This window comes from Plasmodium gallinaceum (assembly GCF_900005855.1).
Source record: "Plasmodium gallinaceum strain 8A genome assembly, contig: PGAL8A_v1_87, whole genome shotgun sequence".
In the NCBI taxonomy this organism is placed as follows: Eukaryota; Apicomplexa; class Aconoidasida; order Haemosporida; family Plasmodiidae; genus Plasmodium; species Plasmodium gallinaceum.
In genome coordinates this window covers 615,392-641,587 of record NW_021628251.1, presented here as the reverse complement: position 1 = coordinate 641,587, position 26,196 = coordinate 615,392, and the positions used below count along the sequence as shown (strand labels likewise).

The window sequence follows — 26,196 nt, the reverse complement described above, 5'->3', positions numbered from 1 at the left end:
AAAAAAAAAAAAAAAAAAAAAAAAAAAATATTATAAAAAGAATAAATAAAAATAAGTACTGTTTATTTTTTTTTTTTTTGATAGAAAAAAAATATAAAAGAACAATTTGATGAAACTTTATTTTTTTCAAAAGAACCACTTATTGATAAGGAAATTAGGTTTTAAAAAAAAAAAAAAAAATATATATATATATATAAATATATTTCTTTAAATAGAGAATTTTGTATTTATAATATGTAAATATGAAGATACAATTTTATAAATTAATATATATATATATGTATATAAATAACGTTGTTAGTTTTTCAAAAGTAGATAAAGGAAATGATAAATTGATTAATTCTTTCAGAGACAAGCTTTTAAAAAACAACACAGGAAAAAGAATAGAAACATTAAAGTATGAAGGTTAAAAGAAAAAAAAAAAAAAAAAGATAAGACAGTGATTTATTTTAATAAAAATTATATATAAAAAAAAAAAAAATGTATTAAGAAAAATTTATTTAAATAGTTAATAAATTCATATAAAAAAAACTAAATATAAATAATCTCATTGGATTATACATATAGTTATATATATAACAATTAAATATATTTTTTTTGAATATTTAGAAAAAAATAAAAAACTTATAGAAAAGGATATATTAAAATCTGAAGGGTCATTAGAAATAAAAAGTTATATAAAAGGATATGAAAATAAAAATGATTTTAAAAAAAAGTTGGAGAATAATAGTTTGTTGATTGATCATAATTTTAAATTAGATTTAAACATACCACAAGTATAATTATAAAATTAATAAAGTTTTATAATATTTAAATTTCCGTGTAATTATTATTAATGTTGATATAAATTTATAGAAAAAATAAATATATATCATTGTTTTGGTTTACTTTTTAAGACGAAATTAGAAATTCAGAATGCCTTAGAAAGAGATAGTGATACAGAAATAATAATAGAGAAAATTATTTCTTGTCATAAAGAAAAAAAGGAAAAATTTAAAATGAATTTAAAAAAAAGTTTTGCTGATGCTCTTAGTGAAATAGACAGCAAAATTAAATTATTAGTAGAGGTTCTAATATGTGAAAAAAAAAAAAAAAGAGAAAAAATTGAAATGATTAATTGGCGCTTTTTTTTTTTTTTTTTAATCTAGAAACAAAAAATAAGAAGAGAAGAACTAAACAAGAAATATGAAAAAAAAAAAAAAAATATTATTTCAAGTACTGAGAAAGAGATAAATATATTTACCAAAGAGATAAACGTAATAAAATAGAATATAATAGTAAAATTATTGTGATATAAATTAAAATTATTTTATATTTTGAAAAATTATAAATATAAATCAATTATGTTAATATTCATAAAATATATATATATTTTTAGGTTTTAATGGAAAGTATAAAAAAAATTAACGTAAATAAAAATGATATAAAAAAACTATATGAAGAGGGGAAGTCGATTCTTTCAGCAAGCGAAATATTAAATAAAAGCCAAATACTTGTCAGGGTATTTACATATATATATATATATATATATACAATAACAATTATAAAAAAAGAAATTATTTAACATTATTTAAAGAGTATATTTACTTATATTTTTATGGATTATCTAATTTTTTAGAAAATAAAAGACAATTTAGAAAAAATGAATACGGATATAATGGAGAAAGAAAATGAATATAATAAAAGAAAAAAATTATGTTTTAAAGCTTTAGTTACAGCTTATGAATAAAGAGAAAGTTATATATATATATATATGCATTACAAAAAATTTACTTAAAATATATAAATATTAATTATTAAAAATAATAAAAAATATACTCATTTTTTTAATTATAATTGTGAATGTTTTTTTTTTTTTTTTTTTAGATATTGTCATTTTATTTATTTGGTTAACTATTTTTTTTATCTTTATATATATTATAATAAATTTTTCTTTTCTATTCTTATACAATTTGAAATCAAAGAATAATATTTTGACCTGGTTGTAATGTAATGAAGTCTATTTTTTTTTTTTTTTCTTTTTCATAAATATTCAAAATATTTTGAAGTTCATTTGTAGCTTCATTATATTCTTCTCCTCCTAGACAAAAAACGTCACTTCCTATACCTAATGACTTTTTACTATTTAAATCAAAATGTGACTGAAAATAGAAGAAATTGAAAAAAAATAAAAATTAAAAAAAATATTTTCAAAATATTAAGAAAATAAAAAATTAATTATATATTTCAAAAAATATTTGAAAAAATAACTTATATAATTTATACTTGTAATGCTTGCTTAGGAGACATATGAAAATGGTTATATAAAGAACTAGGTTTATATATACCAATTGGTAAAATTGATAAATCGATTCTATCATTTTTTAATATAGTATTAACATAACTTTTTATTTGTAAAAAATGATTGGAATAACCTGAATGCCCACTGTAAAAAATAGAACTATTATTGGTACTATTATGGATTAAAAATGAGCCTGGTAAATATATATTTTTGTCAATAAAATATCTATGACTATTAGTTAAAGAAGGTAAATAATAAAATGAAATATTTTCAAAAGTTAATTTATTAAACCAATTCAAAGGATAAACTACTGGAAAATTTCTTTTAAACAAATATCTTCTTATATTCATACCACCTATAACGATACTATTATCTCTTAATATAATTTTTTTTAATGTATTTTTATCCATTATATCAAATCTATTATTACTTAATAATACAAAATCAATACTAGGTAAATTTTCAAAAGATATTCCTGCTTTTATTGTTCTTTTTACTCCTAAAATATTAAAAAATCCAATCCTACTAGACAAAACTGGATCTATTAATATATTAAAATTTTTTATTTGTACTAAAATGCTCATATGACCAATATAAATTACGTTAAATTTTTCATTTTCTATTTTTTTTTTAACTTCTAAAGGTGTTACATAAAATATCCTATCTGGCCATATTGCATTCATTTCTTCATTATTATAAAAATTTTTATAATTAATATCATTAGTGTTATTAGAATTTTTATCAATAGCTTCTTTACTGCATTTTGTGTATTTTGTATACTTTTTATATATATCATTTATATTTTCTACATTTTCATTTTTTTTTTTATTATAGTTATTTTTTAAACCTAATATATCAAATATTTTCTTTGTATATACTTTTTTTATTATATTTTTTTCTTGAGCATTTTTATTTTTTAACAAACTGTTAATTAAGGGAGAATAAATATAACGATCTACATAGAAAAAAAAAAAGGATATTTTTTTTTTGAAGGTTAGATTTGTCGTTAAGTTATTGTTATGAATATAGTAAGGCAAAAAAGTATTTATTAATTTTTTCATTTCAATATATTTTCCTTTTACATATATATATATATATATTTAAGGTTTACATTTTCATACATAATAAAAACTTCGATTAAGTTAAAAATTACATTTTTTTTTTTTTAAGAGTATATTTTACATTCTTTTGATATTGAAATTTTTTTAAATAAAATTTGTTTTAAAAATTTACTGTAAAATATTAAAATTTTAATGATTTTTTTTTTTTTTTTTTTTTTTTTATGTAAAAATATCATTTTTACCAACTATTTTATTATAAGGTTTTTTCCTTTATTTTATTTCTTTCAAGAATTCTTTATAGCATTTTTATTTTTTTTTTTTTTTTTTCATAGAATTTTCAAAAATTTAAGAATTTTTTATTATAAGAATTATTTCATTTATAGTACTATATAATATATATTTAGGTACTTTTATTACTTTGTAAAGTATTACGATAAAATTTAAATATTATCATTAAGCACTTAATATAAAAAGTACCACTTGAAAAAAATAGAAATACATTTTCTATAGAATAAAGCAAAAAAAAAAAAAAAAAAAAGTGTAATTTAAAAAGGAAAAAAATAATATATGCTTATATTGTAAGATGATTAAGATAATTAAAAAATGTGTTACTATGAAATCATTCACAAATCTCAATGTTATAAAATAGGAGCAACTTAAATTCTAGAATTTCTAGAAGAAAAAAATTTAAACTAAAAGTACAATTTTTTTTTCTTCTAAAGCTCAAACAATGTTAGTACAGTGAAAAAAAAAAAAAAAAAAAAAAAATAGAAAAAATATCATAATATAAAATAAAAAAAATTATTACAAGTAAAATATATCATAATGCGTGAAATAAGTTAAGAAAAAAAATTAGCACAAACTTAAATTGTGATATACGTAATTATATTAATTATTATATGCATAAAATTTTATATAATTATTATTTTTTTTTTATATGGAATTTTTGTCCCGCGGTTAATTTGTCAAATTATCTTTTTTTTATTTGAATAAAATAGGAATATAAAATGAAAAATAACTAATAAAATAAAAAAGTAAATTCAGGTATAGAATAATAAACATTTATATGCGCACTTTATTGCATTAAAATTATGAATAAAAAAAAAAAATATATGTATATATAAATATTTTTAAAGGAAATATATATTGTATCAATGGAGAACTTTTAGATGTTTTGTCTGCTATATCTTTTTTTTTTTTTTTAAGGTAGTCGTTATTTATTAATATGTTAAAGGAAATATGAGTAATAAAAATGTTTTAAAAAATAAAAATTTTTAATTATATAAATTAAAAATATACCTAATGAACTTTTTATATTCTCCATATATATAAAAAATACATACTCATATAGATATATAAAATAACAGTCATTTTTGTTTTTTCTTTCACTTTTTATCCTTTTTTTTTTTTTTTTTGTTTTTTCTATTTACATTTTCTATTTTTCTTTTTTTAGATTTTATTATTTTCTTTTCCTTCTTTTTTCTTTTCATTTTCTGTCCTATTTTATTTTATTCTGTTTTTTGTTTTTTTTTTTTTTTTTTTTTTTTTTTTTTTTTTTTNAAAAAATACATACTCATATAGATATATAAAATAACAGTCATTTTTGTTTTTTCTTTCACTTTTTATCCTTTTTTTTTTTTTTTTTTTTTTTTTTTTTTTTTTTTTTTTTTTTTTTGTTATTGTTTTAATTTTTTATTATTAATCTTTAAATATTGATAAATTCTTTAATTAAAAGGTTTCCTAATTAATTTAGTAAAAGATGGCTTATAATGATAATATAAGTTTGAAAAATGAAGAAACAAATGAAGAAATTTATATGTATTGTAACAAAAATAACACTTTATTAAATAATTTTTCAAATTTAAAAAAATGCCAAACTAAAAATTTTAATATTGGCAAATATCTTGAAGAAGATAAATTAAAATTAAACGAAAAAAATATTTTTAGAAAAAAATATAATAATAAAATAACTAATAATATTAAATGCACAAGAGATGAAGATTATAATAAAGATAGAAGTCAGAGTATCTCAAGAAATGATGAAAATAAATACAATATAAAAAAATTTGTAAATTTGAAAACACAAGAATCTATTACAAATGGAATTATAACAAGTAGATTTTTAAATAGAAGTAATACACCAAAAAGAAGTAGGAATATCGTTGAAACAAATGTAAAAAAAAATAATTTAAAAATAGGAATAATAAATGAATATAGAAATAGTGATGGAAAAAATATTAAAATGGATAATAAGTATAATAATGCAAGTAATAATTTATTATATACCTATATGAATAATGAAGATATATATGAGAATAAAAATATACATGATAATCATATTTTGAATTCTGACATAACAACCATAAAAAATTCTGTAAATAATGCTTTTAAAAATAAAAATACTGAAATTAAATCAAATGTTCTCATCGATCTTAATAAAGTGCGAAATTTTAAATGTAATAACAGTTTAGATAATAATATAAGTAACAAAAATGATTATGATGATAAATTAAATATATCAAATACATATAAATGTGATTCATCAAAAATAATAGTTGGTAACGTTAATAATAACATTACAAATAACAGTTCTACAGAAAATATGTTTAATAAATTTAATGAAATTTTGATTAATGGTTATCCACCTTACTACAGTAAAGATAATATTGGATTTCCAAAAAAAAATATAAAAATATCATCTTGTAATAATTTTTTATATAATGATAATATTTTAATGAACGAAAAAAATTGTGAAAATAATAATTATCATTTATATAATAATATTACAAGTTCCTACAATTTAAACAATAATAAAAGTGAACAAACAAAAATTATATATTCTGACTTATATATTGAGACAAATGAAAACAAGAAAAATGAATTAAAATTACATAAAGCTAATACAGATGGGTTAAATATGAAACAAAAATTAAAATGCAGTAATTATTGTAATCATTCATTGCATAATAGTACTATAAATAAAATAGAATTTTTAGAAGAAAATATGAAAAATAACAAATATATTAATAAAAATTATTTAAACTCTCAAAAAAAATGTTGCACTAATAAAAATTTTTTTAATAGCAATATTGACAATAATAAATATGCATCACCTCTATATTACAAGGAAGATGTAGATCTTCCAAATCATTTTTATACAGACAACATTTTAGAGGAAAAAATAACAAATATGAATAAAAATAATTTAGAGAATACCCAAGATACAACTATAAATAAAAAAGAAAACTTTTTAAATTATAAAAGAAATGCACAATACAACACAAACAGTGAAGAATATAAATTATTAAAAGTTTATAATAACTCAATTTATAATGATATGAATGATTATTTGAATAATTCAAGAAATAAAAGGGAAGTTATTACTAGAATGGATAATATAAATAAATTTTGTGAATACAATAATTGTGAGAATAAAAAAGATATAAAAAATTATAATATTGAATCTACATTATATAATGAAAAAGATTTTATGAATATAAACGATGTTAAGAACAATATAAATGATAATAAAGAAAAGATTCATTATATTACAATTGATTCAAATAAAAATAATTGTTTAAATGAAGAGATAATAAAAAATAATTCTTCTATTAATGAACAGAATAATAATTATTACATAAATGTAAAAATGAATGACAAAACATTTATTGCTTCTTATGATAATACTAGTAATAAATGTAAACAAGCAGATATTTTTAAAAATGAAAACAATAAAAAATATTTTATCGATTCATCACATGTATTATTAAATGAAAATATATCAAATGATAACGTGATTTGTATAAATTCTCTTTTAAACAAGGAAATAAATAATAATAATTATTTAAAAATATCATCAAAATTAGATGAAAAAAGTAATAATATTACAAAAAAAATAAACACGGATAATAATTCTGATAAAATTTTTGATGAAAAAAACCTAGAACGAAATCATACATCATCTAGTGTATCAACATATTTATCTTTAAATAGTAATAAGGTAATTAAAGTAAATAATGACAAAATTAGCAAATGGAATAAAAATGCAAATTCTATAAACTTAAAAAATATGAATGAAGTAAATTATGAAAAGGAAGATGAATTAAAACATAAAATAATTAATAAGATTATAGATGATGATAATAAATATAATGAATCAAATAATTATATGTTTAGTGAAGATACATATTTTCCACCTGAAAATGCTGTAAAAGGTTCATTAAATAGTTGTTTACGTGATAATTATTATTCTTATGTTAAAATTTTAAAAGAAGAAAAATTATTAGATAATAATAAAAAATTCCATATTTTGTTGCATCAAAATAATGCAACTAATAATTTTATTATGAATAACGAAAACAAAGAAAATGCTAATTCATTAAATATGAATACTATTAATATTCCTTTGCATAGGGATAATTCAACACATGATATATTTAATAAAAAGTTTTTGTTAAACAAAAATATTATTACTACTACTAATATATTGAATAACAAAATAATTAATAATAGTAATATATCACATACTTATTCTATAAATAAAAGTTTACAAAATAATAATAAAAAATTATCAAATACATGTATATTAAATAGTACTGTGAGTAATGGTGCTAATTCATTAAATAAAAATAATATTCCCGAAACTACTAATAATTTTCTAAGTAACAATTTATCAAATAAAGATTCCTTTAATTCAATGTATATGTTAAATAGAAAAATGATGAATAATAATACATTATGTAATAATAACAAAATTACCTTAAAAACATTAAAAAATGAAAATAAAAATTATTTATCTAAAACAGTACTATTAAATTTAAATAGAATAAATAGTAACAATGAAAGAAAAGGACTAGAGTCATGTAAATCATTTGATAATAGTAAAATATGTAATTACTTAAGAAATATTGATACGAAAAGTTTAACAAAATTTCATCGCACTGCTTCCCTTAGAAATCATAATTTAAGAAAAAAAAAGTTAGATACAGAAATGCATGAGCATATAAATAATTTCAAAGAAGAAAACTTTGAAATAGACACAAAATATATTGTAAAAAAAGCAGTAGTTATTGGTTGTAATTATGTAAATGAAGAAGAAACAAGACTTTACGGATGCGCAAATGATGCTTATGTTTTTTGCAGAGCTTTGGTAAAATATTTTGATTTTGCACCCGAAAATATTTTATTATTAACAGATAGCTTGCCATCAAATGCTTACATATATGATGATTTTGATATAAATAGAATGAAGTATATAAAAGAAGCAAATAATAGTTCCATTGATGATGGAAAAGATGTGAAAAGAAATATTTTCAAACTATTTAATAAAAGTGGGATGTATAATCAAAATAAAAAAAACGTAGAGATTAATTTATGTAATTCATGTAAAAACTTTGATATAAAAAATGTTGATATATCATCTCAAAATATTAATCTAAACTTATGGCCAACAAGAATAAATATATTAAAAGCAGTAAATTGGCTAGTTAGAGATTCCGTTCCATTTGGTTCTTATGTTTTTTATTTTGCTGGAAAAAGTGTTCAGGTAGATAATATGAGTGGATGGGAAGGAGAAGGATATGATGAAGCATTTTTATGTTCTGACCCATTTAATAAAAATTATGAACATAATGTAATAACAGCTGTTCAATTAAAAGATTTATTATTAAGTATAAACTCAAATTCTCAGATGACTATAATTTTAGATTGTTCAGGTGGGCAGACCATATTAGATCCTGCGGGAACGGAAAATTCATGGTCATATATAAAAGGATGTAAGCAAAAAGGTATATGGCCAATTACTAATCCTACCGATAAAGTGCATAAAGCTGTTTATGATATAACTATATTGAATAATAGTACTATGAAAAAATATTTTTGCAAATCAAGATTTTCCGAATTAATAGAGGTTGAATCAACTGCTGCTATGATTGATCCCTTATTACAATCTATTTCTTCATTACCCATTGCCCCCAAAGCTTATTGTTTGTGTGCAGCGACATGGGAGCAAATTTCAATAGAAGGATTGTTTCCTATTATTGAATTTGCAAGAGTAAAACAGCTAAAAAAAACTAACAATTATGATAATGATAACAAAAATAAAAGTACAAAAAAAAAAAGAGAAAAAAAAAAAAACAGCCAAAAAATATTATCAAATGAGGAAGGATTAAAGAAAAAAAAAAGTTTCTACGAGAAAAATTTTAATTTCTCATTAAGTATGATGAGAAAATTTTTTAATAATAACAAAAACGATTCTATGGAAAATAAAAATGTAAAAAAGTTTGAAGAAAAAGATAAATCTAAGAAATTATACTCTGATAATAGCTATAATGATTTGAAGGATTCTATATATAGTGGTAGTGATAATAATAGTGATATGTCTGTTAACACAGACGATAGTGAAGAAAATACTGGTGAGGATAAAGATGATAATTATATTCTTGTTAGCCATGGTGTATTTACATACTGCTTCATTGAAGCAATTATGGAGTTTAAAGAAAAAGAATTAAAAAATAACATTTTTGAAAAAAATAACCAAAAATTTTTACCAATGACTTTAAAAAATTTAATTAACCTTATCCAAGAAAAAATACAATATGTAAAAAATAATAAATTAAAAAAATTAAATCAAAAACCAGAATTTACTATACATCCAGGGGCCAATGCTACTATTAATAATTATTTTGTTCATTATTCAAAAAATATACATTTTCAAAATAATAAATACAATTTTATTAATTCCGATTTATATCCTTTTTTAAATGTTAATAAAGCTTGGGAGGAGATTAATAAAAATACTCTTAGAAATAGAAAATCATTATCATTAAATTCGACATTAATAAATACTGCATCTTCTAAATATTTTACAGAACAAAATGATCAAATTAAAAATTCCTATAATTTAAAATATTAATTTTATATATATAATTTAATAATTTTAAATATTTTATTTTTTTTAATTCGTTAATTTTTTTTTTTTAAGTTTTTTGTAACATTATTTTTTGTTTCTAAATATATTATAATAATTATCTTTTTTCCTTTTTTTTTTTTTTTTTTTTAATATTAATATTTCTTTAATATTATTATTTTTTTTTTTTCTACTAATATGCTAATTTTTCATTATTTAATATATTAATATTTAATATTTAATTTTTAAATATATTAATTTTTTTTTTTTTTTCTTAAATGTGCTTTTTAAAAATTAAATCTATTTAAGATCATAATAATTTTTGTAATTATAAATTTTTTTATTTATTTAATATTTATTTATTTTTCAAATTTAACTAAATATGATAATAAAAATATTAAAAACTTTTATAATAAAGGACATAGTTGTATATATTAAGGAAAAATTATATAAAGATTTATATAATACAAATGTAACAAAAAAGAAAAAGACAAAAATTTATATGTGTTTAAGAATTTTAGGTTTATTGTATTATTTAATGTGTCAGTTTATTTTTAATTTAAAGTGAATCAAAGAAAGCATTTGTAATAAAAAGAATATTAAAAAATTTGTAATGAAAACATACAACATCTTTTTTTTTTATAAAATGTTTATAAAATAAGTGAAAGTGATATTACTAAATTTAAATATATATAGTTATTTAAAGAATATAATTAAAATAATAGTTATAATTCAAGGAACTTTTGGTACTTTTAGGATGTTTAATATTTAAAAATTATTTTATTTTTTTTAAGTGTAAAACTGTTTTAAGTCTTGTAACAATAACATAATTGTAGTAATTGTTATACAATTTATTAATATTACTATGTAAATTTTTCAAATAATTATCTATATATTTTATTTATATATGAAATCTCATACGTTTAATGATGTTTCTTTTATTATTGGTATTATATCATATATCACTACTATAATTAATTATAATAACAAATACAATTATTGTATTAACGAATTAAGATGTCATTTCTTATTATTATTACATATTTCTTTTATATCAGTAATTCCCATAATTAAGAAAAATATACAATATATAAAAGAAAAATATAAAAATTCTTCTGAAAACCTGAATAAAAAGCATTTCATATTTATTATCTCTTATTAAACTAAAATTTTGTGAGATTATAATTTTTTTTTTAAACAAGCAAATATAAAAATGAAAAAAAAAAATCATTTTAATTTCAACTGTGCAAAACTTTATAAATTTTATGGATACACATATTCATTTAATATATCAAAAATAACTTGAAATAAATAATTGAATATATTTGTGTTAAAAAAATAGATTAATATAAATATACTACATACTTCAAAAAAAAAAAAAAAAAAAAAAAAAAAGTATCTTATTTATATAAAAAATTTAATTTTTTTTTCTAATTATTTCCCAATCAAATAATTTTGTTTTTATTCATTTTTGATAAAAATATATTTTCTTTTTTTTTTTTATATTATATTATTTTTTTTTTTTTTTTTTTGATGTTTGAAAGAAAAATATATTTACCACTTAAAATATAAAAAATTAAAATTTGTACAAAAGTGCATCTCATGAGAATATATATATATTTTGTATTTCTAACTAGCATAAAAAGAAAACTGCTTCTTGGATGAATTATATTGTTAATTCAGAATTAAAACAATAAATAGCTATAATAAAACATTTATTAAAATGATATGCCCCTAATTTTTTTTTTTTTTTTTTTTTTTATTATTGAATTAAATAATTATAATTGTATTAATTTTAAATTGTTATTTAATATTTCAATGAATTACATTATATATTTTCAATTTGATTTATTATGAAATAAAAATTATGCATATTTACATTTTTGAAATAGAAAGTCAAAATTGCTCTATAAAAAAAGATATGTGTGTAAAAGTTTTTAAGTTTAACAAAATTATATAAGAAATAAGTGTATATTCTGAGATAACAAAATTGAGAAATATAAATATACAAGTAGCAATAAAAGAGTTTATAATTTGTAAAATGAAAATGCAGAGCGATATGATAACTCAAATAATTGATTATGATGGGAACATAATAGGTGACTTAAAAGCATGGATGTGTAGAAATAAATTATCAAATTTAGGGTTTGATTATAATGTAATAGCTATATTAGGTAGTCAAAGTAGTGGTAAAAGTACATTATTAAATCATTTATTTAAAACATGTTTTGATGTAATGAATACAAAACAAGGACATAGTCAAACAACAAAAGGTTTATGGTTAAGTTACGAAATGTTTCAGGAAGATTCGTGTGTTGTTAATACAAATAATATAGAAAATAAAATATATAATGATACAAATTATCCAAATAATGAGAATAAAAGAGAAAAAAATGAAATTACACCAACTTTAATACTTGATGTAGAAGGAACTGATTCGAAAGAAAGAGGAGATAACAGATTGACTTTTGAACATAGATCAGCCTTATTTTGTTTAGCATTAGCAGATTGTGTAATTGTTAATTTATGGTATCATTCATTAGGAAATTTCACAGCTTCCAATTATGGGTTGTTAAAAACTGTAATGGAAGTAAATTTAGAATTATTTCAACAAGATAAAAATTGTCCCAAAACTATTTTATTATTTGCAGTAAGAGATTGGTTTGAAGATTTTGCATCAATAGAGATAGTTAAAAGTAAAATAATAGAAGATTATTTAAATAAAATTTGGAAAGAAATGAAAAAACCAAATGAATTAGAAAGTATTAACATTAGTAACTTTTTTATTATTGAAGTAGTTGGCTTATCACATGCAATAATTAAAAAAGAAGAATTTATAAAAGATGTAAATAATTTAAGAAAAAAGTGGATTAATGAATTAAAACCTTTACAATATTCTAGAAATATTCCTTCCGATGGTTTTGCTCAATATTGCAATAACATATGGAATACTATTGTAAAACAATCACAATTAGATATTCCATCCCAAAAAGAGATGTTGGCAACTTTTAGATGTCAAGAAATCAAGAATAATGTTATTAATAATATAAATAAAACAATTAAAGAAAAAATAGAGTTATCTCATAATAAACCCATAGATAATTTTAAGGAATGGGCAGAAAATGAAGTTATAGAGAAATGTTTAAATGAATATTTGTCTGATGCTTCAAGATATAAAGAAAGTATATGCTTAAAAACATCTGAAGAATTACTAGAAAATTTATATATACAGTTACAACTAATTGTTGATAATAATTTAAATTTTGTACAAAGGGAATTATCAGTGAAATTTTTTAATGAATTAAATAATTTATATAAAGTTTGTTCAACTGATAAAAGCATTTTTTTATTTGATAAAGAATCATATTTAAATACAAAAGAAGGAAACCATTTTTCACAGAAGGAAAGAAATGAAGAGAATCATAACTGTATTTATTTATGGGCTAATTTTTTACATAACTCAGATATACTAGAATACCAAACTCTTTGTAATTTTTTTGAAAATTACGAAAAATGCAATATTGAAATTAAAAAAAAAACTATTCATGAATTTAACTATAAATCTTCGTTGAACACATTATTCACCTCAATATATAAGGATGTAAATAGAATTAAAAATATTCAATATAATCTTTTATTAGATAAAGTAAGATCTACTATTAAAAGTAGATTTAAGTCTATTGATACATTATTGATTATTTCAAAAAATACTGAAGAATATTGGAATGCTATATTAAATATAGTTACAAAATTACAAGAGAATATTAATACTAATTTAACTAAATGTTTTATAAATCTTAAAAATAATGAACTATCAAAAATTTATTTCTATGATGAGAATGATAAAAAAAGTGAAATATATAATAATGAAAAAAGAGAGAAATTATATTTATCGTTAAGTAACAAAGAAAATAATTATGACAAAAATCTTTATAATACAAAAAAAATTAACACAATTAAAAATAAGGAAAAATATATAAGTGTTGTAAATGAGGAAGTAAATAAGCAAATGGAAAATATAGATTTTATGAATGATTTGAAAAAATTTTATTTAGAAGAAATAATTGATGTTTTAAAAAATAATTTTATTGAAATATCAGAAAATTTATCTCGTATCCTTATACAAAGATTTGAATTAGTATTTAATTATGATGAAGCTGAACAGCCAAGACAGTGGAAAGATATTTCTATGTTAGAGTTAAAAAAGCTTTTTCGTGAGTCTAAAAATTATGCTTTTTTAATAATTGAAATTCTTCAAAAAAATATAAAAGTAGAAATTATTGATGATTATTTACCAAATAATATTATAAAAGAAGAGGTAATAGAAAAAGGAAAAATTAAAGCAAAAAAAAAAATGCAAGAATTGTGTAGAGATGCACAATATATACAAGAAACAGGAGGAAAAATGAGTTTAAAGAACATTCCTTTATTATTTTGGGTTATTTTATTATTATTTGGATGGAATGAAATTCTGTCATTTACTCGTTTTTTTTTTAAATTAAATATAATTATACCATTTATTTTAGCATTTATTCTTATTATATCTACTTGTGTATATAATGGAAATATAGAAGCATTATCATATATTAATAAAATTTTTTTTTATGTAGCTAAAAATTCTTATAATTTTTACAAACATATACAAAAAGTAAATGATAAAAGTACTAAAGAAGATGAATCAGATTAATTATTTCAAAAAAGAATTTATATAAGTATACATATATATTTATCTTTATTTATTTATTATTTTATTTTTATTCTTTATTTTGATTATTATTTCATTACAATATATATATATATATATTTTTTTTGTTGAAATTTATTATTATTTTTTTTATTTTTAAGTATTATTTGCCATATTTTTTCATATTATTTTTGAATATGAAAAGATTATATGACGTTACAAATTTTTTTTTTGTTGATTTAAAATTTGCATTATATTTTTTCTTATTAAAGCTTTTATTTGCTTACATATACATAAAACTTCTTTTCTTTTCTTTTCTTTTCTTTTCTTTTCTTTTTTTTTTTTTTTTTTTTTTTTTTTTTTATATATATATACTTTTATTAATATTATTTGTATAAACTAAAGATATATGTATTCCTTTTATTATGTCTTTTTTATAAAAAAAAATATTTTGTTTTCATTTTAGAAAAAATTTAATTTTTAACAAATAATTGTGTGTATAAAAAATTCATGACTACCATTAATTTGTTCATCTATATATATATTTTTAATAAATGAAATTATATATATTAAAATATTATTATGAAGTTTATATTATAAAAATATAAAAAAAATTAATATTTATTCATTCATTCAAATATAAGTGTAAGATAAAAAAAAAAAAAAATGTATTGAAAACATTAAAAAGTATATTTAAAAGTAAAGAGAACCAAATAATTTAAAAGTTTTTTAAATTTTGAAACAAAAATTCTAAAGTTAAAATTTTACAAAATTCAATTTTTTATAACTATAATAGATTATTTCAATTTTCAAATATAATTGTCTATCCTTAAAATGCTTGAAGTTTTCATTATATAGAAATAGAACAATTATTTCTCTATTTATAAGTTTTTGTTTTTGTAACATTTAAAGTTCTTTATTAATTACTACGCTCTCTTGAATTACTTTATTCATTAAATTACCTAATTCTTTTGAGATCTTTAAAAAGAAAAATAAAAAAGAAGTTAAAATAATATTTTTACAAAACATATAATGGGATAATGTTTCATAATTAAAAAAGTAAAAGGTAATAACAAAAAATTTACAAAAAAAAAAAATTACATGTAAACATATAAGAAAAAAAAAAAAAAATAGTTTAAATCAATATGAATAGAGTACAAAAACAAAAAAAAAAAAATAAATTCCTTTTAAATTATTAAAATTATATGCTTACCTTGGTGATTAAATTATAAAAATTTAATATAAATGACGATATGTAATTATAATTTTCTTGAGATATATAAGACTTGGTATATGGTAAAAGTATGACTACAAATCTTATAATCATGTAAGTTGAAATTAATATATATAAAATTTTAAATAGAGGTTTAATAACTCCATCCCATAATAACACACAAGCTAAATAGCTAAAAAAAAAAAAAAAAATTAAAAAAAAAAATTAAATAAAAATACAACATTGAATTACATTTTACATGAACATTCATTAAAAACTTTATTTCATTTCTTACGCAATATACACCCATTCAATAATTGTAAAAATTGCAGAGCATAAAAGAATAAATCCTAAGAAATTATTTTTTTCTTCAAACATAGAATATAGCTGTATACTTATAGGTATTAACTCTGATGATTTTCTAAACCAATTTAAGTGAAAAATAGATTCTAAGAAATAAAAAAAAAAAAAAAAATAAATAAATAATAAATATAAATTAACTAAAATAAAGGAAGTTATAAAATATTATATTTTTTCTTTTTATAAAAAATTATTTTAAGCTGAAAATTCTAAATTTATTCCTATTAATACATTTTCTTTTCTTTTTTTTTTATTAAATTTTTTAATAAATTATACTAAATGGCCTAGGTAAGACAGGACAAGGTGTTGATTTCATGTAAAGATTTTTTATATCTTTTAATTTTATGTTCTTCTTGGTATCCACTTTTAATGATATACCTTCCTTTTTTTTAGAGTATAATATGTTATACATTTCATCTTCAGAAGTGGAATATATATTATAACACCCATTCCATATAATATGACAAAAAACTAGATAAGAAATAAGAAAACAAAATGTTGTAATTTTTTGGATGTTCATATTCACTTTCTATTTGAGAACTTTTATTACTCTTCTTTGAATTATTCATACAAAAATTGAATACTTTTCACTCATTATTTATGATAATGATTTTATTTTTTCTTAAAGAAAAAATGTATTAAAAATAAAAATTGAAGAAGAAAAAGGAAAAGTAGAAAAAAGAAAAATATAAATATAAAAAACGTGAAAAGACAAAGGAAAAAAAAATTTTTTTTCACTGAAATATCAATCAAATTATTAATTTTATGTATTTTTTGGCATTTTTGATTAATCTTAAAAAAAATAATAGTAATTTTCATTTACTATTTTTATTGTAACATGAAGTTGATAATTTTTTATGTTTTTTTTTTTTTTTTTTTTTTATTTAAACGAATTTTCTGTTTATCTAAAATTATAATTCTACATTTCCAAAGAACTTTATGTATTTGTATAATTCAATCTTCTGTTTTATTTTTTTCTTTTTCTTTTTCTTTCTTTTTTTTTTTTTTTTTTTTTTTTCGTATACCTTTCTCAGTATTTTTTTAGATATAATAAATATTTACACACAAACACACCATTCTAAAATAATAAGAGAAATTTTTTATTCATAAGCATGAATACTTTAGAAAATATCTTTAAATGAAGAATAAAGAAAAATAATTAGAGAGTATTATTTAATGGTATTAAAATTAATACTATTAAAAATATTACTATTTAAGTAGGCAATTAATATATACACGAGTTATTCATGATAATTTGAATAAAACATTGATAAAAGAAAATATATATTAATATTAGCAATATATAAATTTTAACTTAAAAAATATTACTTTATTATTAATTCGTATTAATAGCATTAATTTATGTATATATAAAATTAATATATATTAAAACATTTTTTCTAGTTTCATTTTCTTATATCAATTTAATATCTTTCGTTTTTATACTCAGTGTTTTTTTATTTATTTATTTTTTTATTTTATTATATTTTATTATATTTTATTATATTTTATTATATTTTATTTTTTTTTTTTTTTTATTTTAATATTTTAAGAGAAATAATTTATAATTTAAAACTTTAATAATTTTCATATGAAAAGAATTCTTGTACTATTTTTTTTTTTTTTTTTTTTTAATTTGTGAATTATTAATCCATTTTTTCCTTTTTTTTTTTTTTTTTTTTACATAAATTGATTTTATGAATTCAACTTTATATTTTTCTTTTAATATAGCTTAATGTTTATGCTTTAATTTTTTTTTTTTTTTGTTACTAATTCTTTTTGGCTTTTTTATTAATGAAATAGTATGCTTAACTCCTTTTTATTATAAAAAAAAAAGAACAAATCAGGAAATAATTTATTAAAATTTATTTTTAATGGGAAGAAAGCGTCTTGAAAAAAATATAAAAAATGTAAAAAAAAGAAAAAGGAAGAAGGGATCAGATAGTGAAGATAATGATGATATCGAAATAACAAATAATACTGTTAGTTTGAATAGAAACGTTTCATGTAAATTTAAACAAAGAGAAAAAGTTGATATAAATTTAATACTAGCTCAAGATGAGGCTGATGCTTTTAAGTAATAATTAATTTACAATAAAAATTGAATTTAAGAAAAAAAGTGTACATTTAAATAAGTAGAATATTTTATCAGAAAAAATAGAATATATATTTATATACGTAAAATCGCATATATTAAGTTAAAAATTAAGTTTATATATATGTATATTATATTATTGTCTATATTCTATAATTCTATACTCTTTATTTTATTTTTTTTTTTATTTTTTCATTTTGCTCACTTTTTCTATAGAATGAAAAGTTATTGTTGGACTACAGTTAGTGGAGGAAGTACTTCTTTAATTAGAAGAAAATTTTGTATTGTTTGTGGATTTGAAGGAAAGTACAAATGTTTGAAGTGTTATGAACATAAACCAAAATCTTATATAAGATATTACTGTTCATTAAATTGTAAAAAAATACATGATGATTCTTCATGTTGTAAATCAAAAATGTTAGATATAGGATAATGGTAAAAGGAATTTTTATTAAGATGAAAAGTTATTAACTTTTTAACAAAAATTTAATTTTTATTATGGGTAAAAATCATCATATTATAATTAAAATTTTTAAAAAAAAATATATATTTTTATACACATTTGCGTTGTCTTTGTTTGCAAATATGGCTTATTTTTATAAGAATTTTTTATATTATTTTAATTTTATTTTTATTTTATTTTATTTTATTTTATTTTTTTTTTTTTGTTGTATTTTGTTTAGTTAAAAAATTAAAAAAAAAAAAAAAAAAAATTAAAGAATGTATTTAATTACACAAATAAATTGTTAAATGAGTTTTTTCTTTATTTTATCATTTTTTTTACATAATTTATATTTAATATATTTGATTTAATATTTAAAAATACTTTTTTTTAAAATTTAAAAGTGAGATTTTTCAAAATATATATCATTACAAATTTTTTTCATTTAATTCTTGTTCATTATCCTCTTCATCATCTAAATGAATATTATATATTTCACTATTTTTAACATTAGAAATATTAAAAAAGTGTATTCCTTTTTTATTAAATTCTAATAATAATTTTAAAAAATCGTTTTCATCTAAATTTATACTTCTTTTTTCACTCATGTCTAGATCTTTTAAAATATCTAAACAATAATTTTTAAATGGGTAATTAACTGGAACCTTTTTATTAAAAGTGCACCAGTTTTTATAATTATGTTCTAACATATTTAAAACTGCATTTCTTTTAAAAATAGCATGAAGTGTTTTTCTTTTTCTACTAAAACAAATTCTTAATAAATTATCCCATTCATCAAAATTTGTTAAAAAATTAGTTTCTTTTGGAATAAGCTTAACAATAATACTATCGACTTTTGGTGGAGGATTAAAACTACTTCTATTAACATTGCATATTTTAATAACTTTACAAAAAAGTCTTACATTAATTGTTAATCTACTGTAATTACTATCACCAACATTTGCTAGCATTCTTTCAGCAAACTCTTTTTGAAACATTAAAACTGCGCACTTAAATAATGGCCTGTGAGCAATTAATTTAAAAATAAGTGGACTAGATATTTTATATGGAATATTAGCAGTACAAATATCAAACTTCGGGAAAACAGTTTTTATTGCATCACCTTCATAAACTTCTAAATTATTATATCCTTCATATAAGCATCTTTTTTTTACTTCACTTATCATTCTAGCATCTATATCTATAGTTATTACTTTTTTCGCTATCGGCAATAACTTTATAGTTAAATTACCTGTACCACAACCAATCTCTAAAACTATATCAGAACTTTTTATTTTTGCAGCCATTATAATTTTATCTAATATACCTGGATTTTTTAATAAATGTTGTCCATGTTTTTTATATAATATCATGTTCATTTTATTACCATTTTTTATCTTTGTAGTACTTATATTTCTTTTGTTATTCTTTTTATTTATCATTTCATTTACGTTCTTCAAAATTTTTGTTGATTTATTATTAGTGTGATAAGCTTTATTTACTTTCATTTTTATATTATTTGTTAGTAATTTTAATGAATTATTAAATATAACTTTTCTACATATCATTTATTTCAGTTTTAATATACCAAAAAAAAAAAAAAAATAAAAAAAACTTTTTAATTTAAAAGAGTTAGGATTAATACAATAAAAAAAAAAAAAAATAGAAAAAATATTATATATATATTAACATTTTAATAAAACAAAAATATAGAACTTAATATGAAAAAAAAATTATAATTCTTTTTTATAAAAAAAAAAAAATTATTTTAAATAAAATTTCTTGTCATACATCCTTATAAAAAGATATTTTAAAGTGAGTTGAAAAAAAAAAAAAAAAAAAAATTATATGTTTTTTTTATTCTTAAAAAAAAGTCATAATTTCTTTTTAAACACAGGTAAATTATTGTAAACACCAAAATATATATAACTCAAAACTCTTTAAATTATTTGTTACATTTCATGAGTTTGTTTCTTAATACTTTTATGTAATTTTTTATCTTAATATAAATGTTGCATTATATTAATATAAAACTAAAAAAAAAAAAAATATATTTCTTAAGTATAATTTTTAACTGTTTCAGAATTTTTTAGAAAATATATCTAAATTGTTACAACAAATGTATTTTTCCCCCAGAATTATATATTATATTTAACCTATAATTAAAATACTTCATCGTAAAATATTATAATTTTTCAAATTTAATTTAAAAATTTTAGGTTCATAAAAAAAAAAAAAAAAATATGATCAAATAAAAATATAAATAAAAATAACCAAGTAAATATATACTTATATTTTAATATTGTATTAATACACTTTTATACTCTATATTTTTTTAAAATATATTTTTATAAAAATATTCCTAATAATGTTATTTCACATAAACAAATTTTATGCTTTACAAGAATTGACTAAATTTTTATATTAAATTATTTTAAGATTGCATTTCCTCATTTTTGGAATAGAGAATTGATGAAAATTACAAAAATTATAAATAAAATATTCTTAGAAGAGTTTTATAACAGGAAAAAAAAAAAAAAAAAAAAAAAGTTAAAAAGAAAATAAAACTAATTAAGATACTATGTTTAATTTTTTTTTTTTTTTTTTTTTTTTTTTTTTTGTAATGTTAAAATAATTGGATTAATATTTTTTTTTTATGTGATATATTAACAAAAGAAAAATTATTTATTAAGCAAACAAAATAAATATAAAATATTTTCAATTCTTCACTTACATGCTATATATTTATATATATATATATATACACTCTTTTTTTATTTATATAAGAAATAGTGTTCTTATAACTTTTAGAAATAAAAAATTTTTTGTGTTTTTTTCCAGAATAAAATAACATGATGATCCTTTATAGAAAAATTTAAGAAGGATTTATAATTTAATTACATATTTCAAAGATTATTTTTAATTATTCAATAAATCAAATTTATTTCAAAAATTTTTTTTTTACCTTTTGATTTATATCTTAAAATATTTTCAAAAATGTTAGTAAAATAACTTTATTCAAATAGTTTTTTCTATTTTTTTTTTTTTGATTCTTTCATAATTGACAAAATTTACATAAATAAATTATATACGTTCTACATACTTTAAGTACATTATTATACTAGAAAAAGAAAAATTTTAACATTCATAATTCATAAAATATATTTTTATTAATATTTTATTATATATTTATTCCATTTAAGATTTTGTTTCTTCCTTTATTTCTACATAAGTTTTCATTTAAAGCGAAAAGTATAAGCTAATAATTTATTACTTCTAAAATAAGTGTATATAAAATTTTAACTTCAATTTTTATTATTTTTATTTTTTATTTAAAAATGAAGATATTTTATATAAATTAATTTATCCTTTTAAAATTCTTTTTTTTTATAATTCCACTCAGCTTTACCTGAAGAATTAGTTTCTTCTACCTATGATGTCTTTATTTTTTTAAAAGTATTTTTTTTCCTTATATATATATATATTTATTTATTTATTTTATTTTTTTTTTTTTTTTGTTTGTGCTTACATTTTCTATATTTCTTTATAGCATTTATATGTAATTTAATGAAAAGTTCGCAATATTTATTATTGTTTGTGTTTTCTATGATTATTATTGCAGCTTATTAAAATAAATTATATATCGACAATGTTTTATAAATTATCTTAAAAATTATAAGCTTTTTTTTTTTTTATTGTCTTACAAAAAAATTGAAATATTTGTTTTTTATTTTTCATACATTGTGATACTTGTGAAAAAATATTTAATAAATCATAGCCTTATAAGAATTTATATTTAAGTGTTTATGTAATTGAATGAAAAATTTAAAAAAAGAAATTTTTAATAATTTATGTGTGTGATTAAGATATATATATATATGCAAATAATTTTTTTTTTTTCGTTTGTATGTAATTTTTTATACAAATTATTTTGAAATTAATTTAAAAATTTTTTTTCTTATTTTTCGTTATGCAAACTTTATATTTAATTTTTATTTTTAAGCTTATGTTTTTCATTTATAAATTTTCATAAATTCATAAAAGTTACGAAAAAACTAAAGCTTATTCTTTCATTTAATCAGATTTTAAGATTTTTTCAGTGCGTGCATTATTTTTTGTAAAATTTTTGTTTTTTTTTTCGTGAATTAAAAAGAAAGTTATTTAATAAAAATATAATTTTATATGGTTAAAAATATATATATATATACCTATATATATATTTATATATATACGTATATATATATATATAAATACATATAATTTCATTTATGTGGATGTTTTTTTATAACTTTTCTTTTTTATTGTATGACTGAATTAATTCACACTATTTTTTAAATTAATATTAAAAAAATTATTGTTAATTCAAGTAGTACATTTATTCATTTTTTTTTTTTTTTTTTTCCTACTAATTTAAAATAGATTATCATAATATATTTTTATGTTTTAAATTCTTTTTTTATGTGTATTTTTTTAATTTAGAGAGATACAAATGCAACAAGGTATTCTTCGTAAATACCACATAAATGAGATATTACTATTGATAATTTTTTATTTATTTAAATTTCGTTTATCTATATAATTTTCTACAAAAATGAGGCACAATATGATATCATTATGAATAAAAATTAAAGAATTTTAAAGTTTCTTTTTTTTTTTTTTTTTATGTATTTATTTTTATAAAACTAATTTAATTTTATTTTAATAAAAAATCCTTTAATTTTTCTTATATACTACACATTGCATATAAAAAATTATATAATCTATACATGTGTATTTAAATCATACATTGATATGTTGATATATTTTGTAAATGATAAAGGGAAATTAATTTATTTAATAAAAAATTAACTATTTTTTTTATATATACATATTTATTTTATGGTAATTTTTAAGTAGTTGTTTTTAATTCTATTAATGTATAACTTTGTTTTGTTTTTATGAACTTTTTTAGTTACACCTATTTATTTATATGTTATTAACAAACAAAATAATTTTTTTTATTTATGGATATAATGAGACAACTTTTTATATGTTTATATAGATTTTTAATTTAATATTAATAATAAAAATACATCTCTTTTCTAATCTCTTTTTATTTAAAAAATTAAAATAATTCATTGGGGAAAAAAAAAAAAAAAAAAAGGAAAAAGTGTAACTGAATAAATTATAAAATTTAAAGGATATAAAAATTAAGAAAAGAATAAGAATAGTGAAAAATAAAATGTTTCTGAAAAGATTAATGAATTACAACTATTATGCAGGTTTAGATATATTAAGAAATTTTGATATTGTAAATTATCTAATAGCAGGTATTGTCCTTTTGGCTTTAGTATTAGCTGTATTTAATGAAGATGCATCAGCAGGATCTCCAAGATTGTCATGGGTATTAGGAGAATTCTTACCAATACAACAATCTATTTTTACTATAAATCCTAATGTAGAGAATAAATTGTTTAATAAAAAAAATAATAAATTACATACTTTTATTACTTCTTTATATAAGCTATTTATTGAATTAAAAGAGTCTATATCAGAAGGAAACTTTTTAAATTTATTAAAAAAAAAGACGAGAGATATAATAAAAAAAATAGTATTATATAAGAATTTATTAGTTTTAAAGTACATATCAGAGTCTAAAAGGCATTTATTTTATATGTTAGTAAAGCAAAAGTACAATTTACCAATTCAGAAGGATGAATCTGAAATGCAAAGTTATTTAGATGCAAAAAGAGAAGTAATTAGATTAAATAGATGGTGTTTTATGTGGAAGGTATCGGATGTTAAAAATGAGTTTATCATATGTGAAAATATTAAAGCTAGACCAATATCTTCATATTCTTATCTCGATTTTGTAAGAGAACCATTAGTTCAAAATGCTGCAATAGAAGCAGCAATGAAATGGTCTACAGGAAATCATGGTCCAAGGATGTTGGGTGGAAATAGTCAAATATTAAGGGATTTAGAAAAAATTGTTGCTAAATTTTTTGGTAGAAATGATTCAATTTTAGCTGTGTGTGGATTTTTAGCATGTATGTCTGGAATAGCAGCGGTTGCAACCCCAGAAGATTTAGTTTTATCTGATAGTCGTACTCATGCATGTGTAAAAATGGGAATACAAGTATGTGGTGCAAAAAATTTTATATTTAAACATAATGATTTTAATCATTTAGAATTATTACTACTCAAACATAGAAAGAAATATAGAAATTGTTGGGTGTGCATTGAGTCAGTTTATTCAATGGATGGTGATATAGCTGATTTACCGACAGTTAAAACATTATGCATCAAACATAATGCAAAGATATACTTGGATGAAGCTCATGGTTTAGGTGTATTAGGAAAAACAGGAAGGGGGTTAGAAGAACATTTCAATATGCATGGAGCAGCTGATATTATTGTTGGAACCTTCAGTAAAACTATAGGAGGGGTAGGAGGATATATAGTGGCATCTGATGATGTAATAGAATTTTTAGATTTCCATTGTATAGGTAATGTTTTTTCTGCTCCTTTACCAGCCTACAATGCAGGAGGTGCAATGAAAGCTTTTGAATTAATTGATTCTCAACCATGGAGAATAGAAAAACTTAAATTTAATGCAAAATATTTAAGAAATGGATTAAAGACTGGTATGGGTTACTGGCCAAAAGATTATCCAGAAAGTTATAAATATATCATAGAAGGAGATGATGCTACTAGTGTTATACCTGTTATTTTTCCTAATGATCCTGATAGATTATTTAAAATTGGTAATGTTTTGTTAAAAATGAATTGGATGATTTCTGCTGTAGTTTATCCTGCTTGTCCATTAAGATATCCAAGATTTAGAGTTACTGCAACTTCAGCATATACAGTAGAATATATGAATCAATTTATTCGTGATATTGTTTATGCTACGGTTAGTGTAAATCCATCTCCATTTGAAGAGGAATTAATAACTATATAATTTAAAGAAAAATACAATAGTAAAAATGAAATTAGAAAATTAAAAAAAATAATTTTTTTTTTTTTTTTTTTTTTTTTTTTTTTTTTTATCTGACATTATTATATATGCTAATTATTATTATTATTATTATTATTTGTTTTCAATTTAAACTATCTTATAATTTATTTTTTAATATTTTTTATTTATAAAATTTATAATAATTCATTGGGG

At 18.0% G+C, this 26,196-nt stretch overlaps 8 protein-coding genes across 8 annotated transcripts in view; 5 read left to right on the top strand and 3 right to left on the bottom strand.

The window, feature by feature from the left end:
• The window catches only part of PGAL8A_00288000 (conserved Plasmodium protein, unknown function), a gene marked incomplete at both ends in the record, with an annotated part of 4,673 nt that extends 2,944 nt beyond the window's left edge, over positions 1–1,729 (top strand). Inside the window, 7 exons of the mRNA XM_028671883.1 lie at positions 85–158; positions 350–405; positions 610–776; positions 897–1,067; positions 1,149–1,256; positions 1,379–1,501; positions 1,619–1,729. Of these exons, the coding sequence (XP_028528491.1) occupies positions 85–158; positions 350–405; positions 610–776; positions 897–1,067; positions 1,149–1,256; positions 1,379–1,501; positions 1,619–1,729 (810 nt within the window). The remainder of the gene's footprint in view (positions 1–84; positions 159–349; positions 406–609; positions 777–896; positions 1,068–1,148; positions 1,257–1,378; positions 1,502–1,618) is intronic.
• Positions 1,730–1,958: 229 nt separating this feature from the next.
• PGAL8A_00287900 (conserved Plasmodium protein, unknown function) lies at positions 1,959–3,342 on the bottom strand (the record flags this gene model as incomplete). The annotated part of the gene is made up of 2 exons (XM_028671882.1): positions 1,959–2,141; positions 2,266–3,342. 2 exons carry the CDS (start codon positions 3,340–3,342, stop codon positions 1,959–1,961), a joined length of 1,260 nt encoding a protein of 419 aa, XP_028528490.1.
• A 1,759-nt stretch (positions 3,343–5,101) lies between these two features.
• On the top strand, positions 5,102–10,255 carry MCA3 (metacaspase-like protein, putative; the record flags this gene model as incomplete). Its single annotated transcript, XM_028671881.1, has 1 exon — positions 5,102–10,255. One exon carries the CDS (start codon positions 5,102–5,104, stop codon positions 10,253–10,255), a length of 5,154 nt encoding a protein of 1,717 aa, XP_028528489.1.
• Positions 10,256–12,290: 2,035 nt separating this feature from the next.
• On the top strand, positions 12,291–14,936 carry PGAL8A_00287700 (root hair defective 3 GTP-binding protein (RHD3) homolog, putative; the record flags this gene model as incomplete). The annotated part of the gene is made up of 1 exon (XM_028671880.1): positions 12,291–14,936. One exon carries the CDS (start codon positions 12,291–12,293, stop codon positions 14,934–14,936), a length of 2,646 nt encoding a protein of 881 aa, XP_028528488.1.
• A 903-nt stretch (positions 14,937–15,839) lies between these two features.
• PGAL8A_00287600 (conserved Plasmodium protein, unknown function) lies at positions 15,840–17,026 on the bottom strand (the record flags this gene model as incomplete). The annotated part of the gene is made up of 4 exons (XM_028671879.1): positions 15,840–15,911; positions 16,147–16,339; positions 16,442–16,595; positions 16,783–17,026. The coding sequence occupies 4 exons, from the start codon at positions 17,024–17,026 to the stop codon at positions 15,840–15,842; spliced, it is 663 nt and encodes a 220-aa protein (XP_028528487.1).
• A 1,354-nt stretch (positions 17,027–18,380) lies between these two features.
• PGAL8A_00287500 (zinc finger protein, putative) lies at positions 18,381–19,034 on the top strand (the record flags this gene model as incomplete). Its single annotated transcript, XM_028671878.1, has 2 exons — positions 18,381–18,583; positions 18,818–19,034. The coding sequence occupies 2 exons, from the start codon at positions 18,381–18,383 to the stop codon at positions 19,032–19,034; spliced, it is 420 nt and encodes a 139-aa protein (XP_028528486.1).
• A 437-nt stretch (positions 19,035–19,471) lies between these two features.
• PGAL8A_00287400 (small subunit rRNA dimethylase, putative) lies at positions 19,472–20,611 on the bottom strand (the record flags this gene model as incomplete). The annotated part of the gene is made up of 1 exon (XM_028671876.1): positions 19,472–20,611. One exon carries the CDS (start codon positions 20,609–20,611, stop codon positions 19,472–19,474), a length of 1,140 nt encoding a protein of 379 aa, XP_028528485.1.
• A 3,653-nt stretch (positions 20,612–24,264) lies between these two features.
• PGAL8A_00287300 (serine C-palmitoyltransferase, putative) lies at positions 24,265–25,986 on the top strand (the record flags this gene model as incomplete). Its single annotated transcript, XM_028671875.1, has 1 exon — positions 24,265–25,986. The coding sequence occupies one exon, from the start codon at positions 24,265–24,267 to the stop codon at positions 25,984–25,986; it is 1,722 nt and encodes a 573-aa protein (XP_028528484.1).
• Positions 25,987–26,196: the final 210 nt, after the last annotated feature.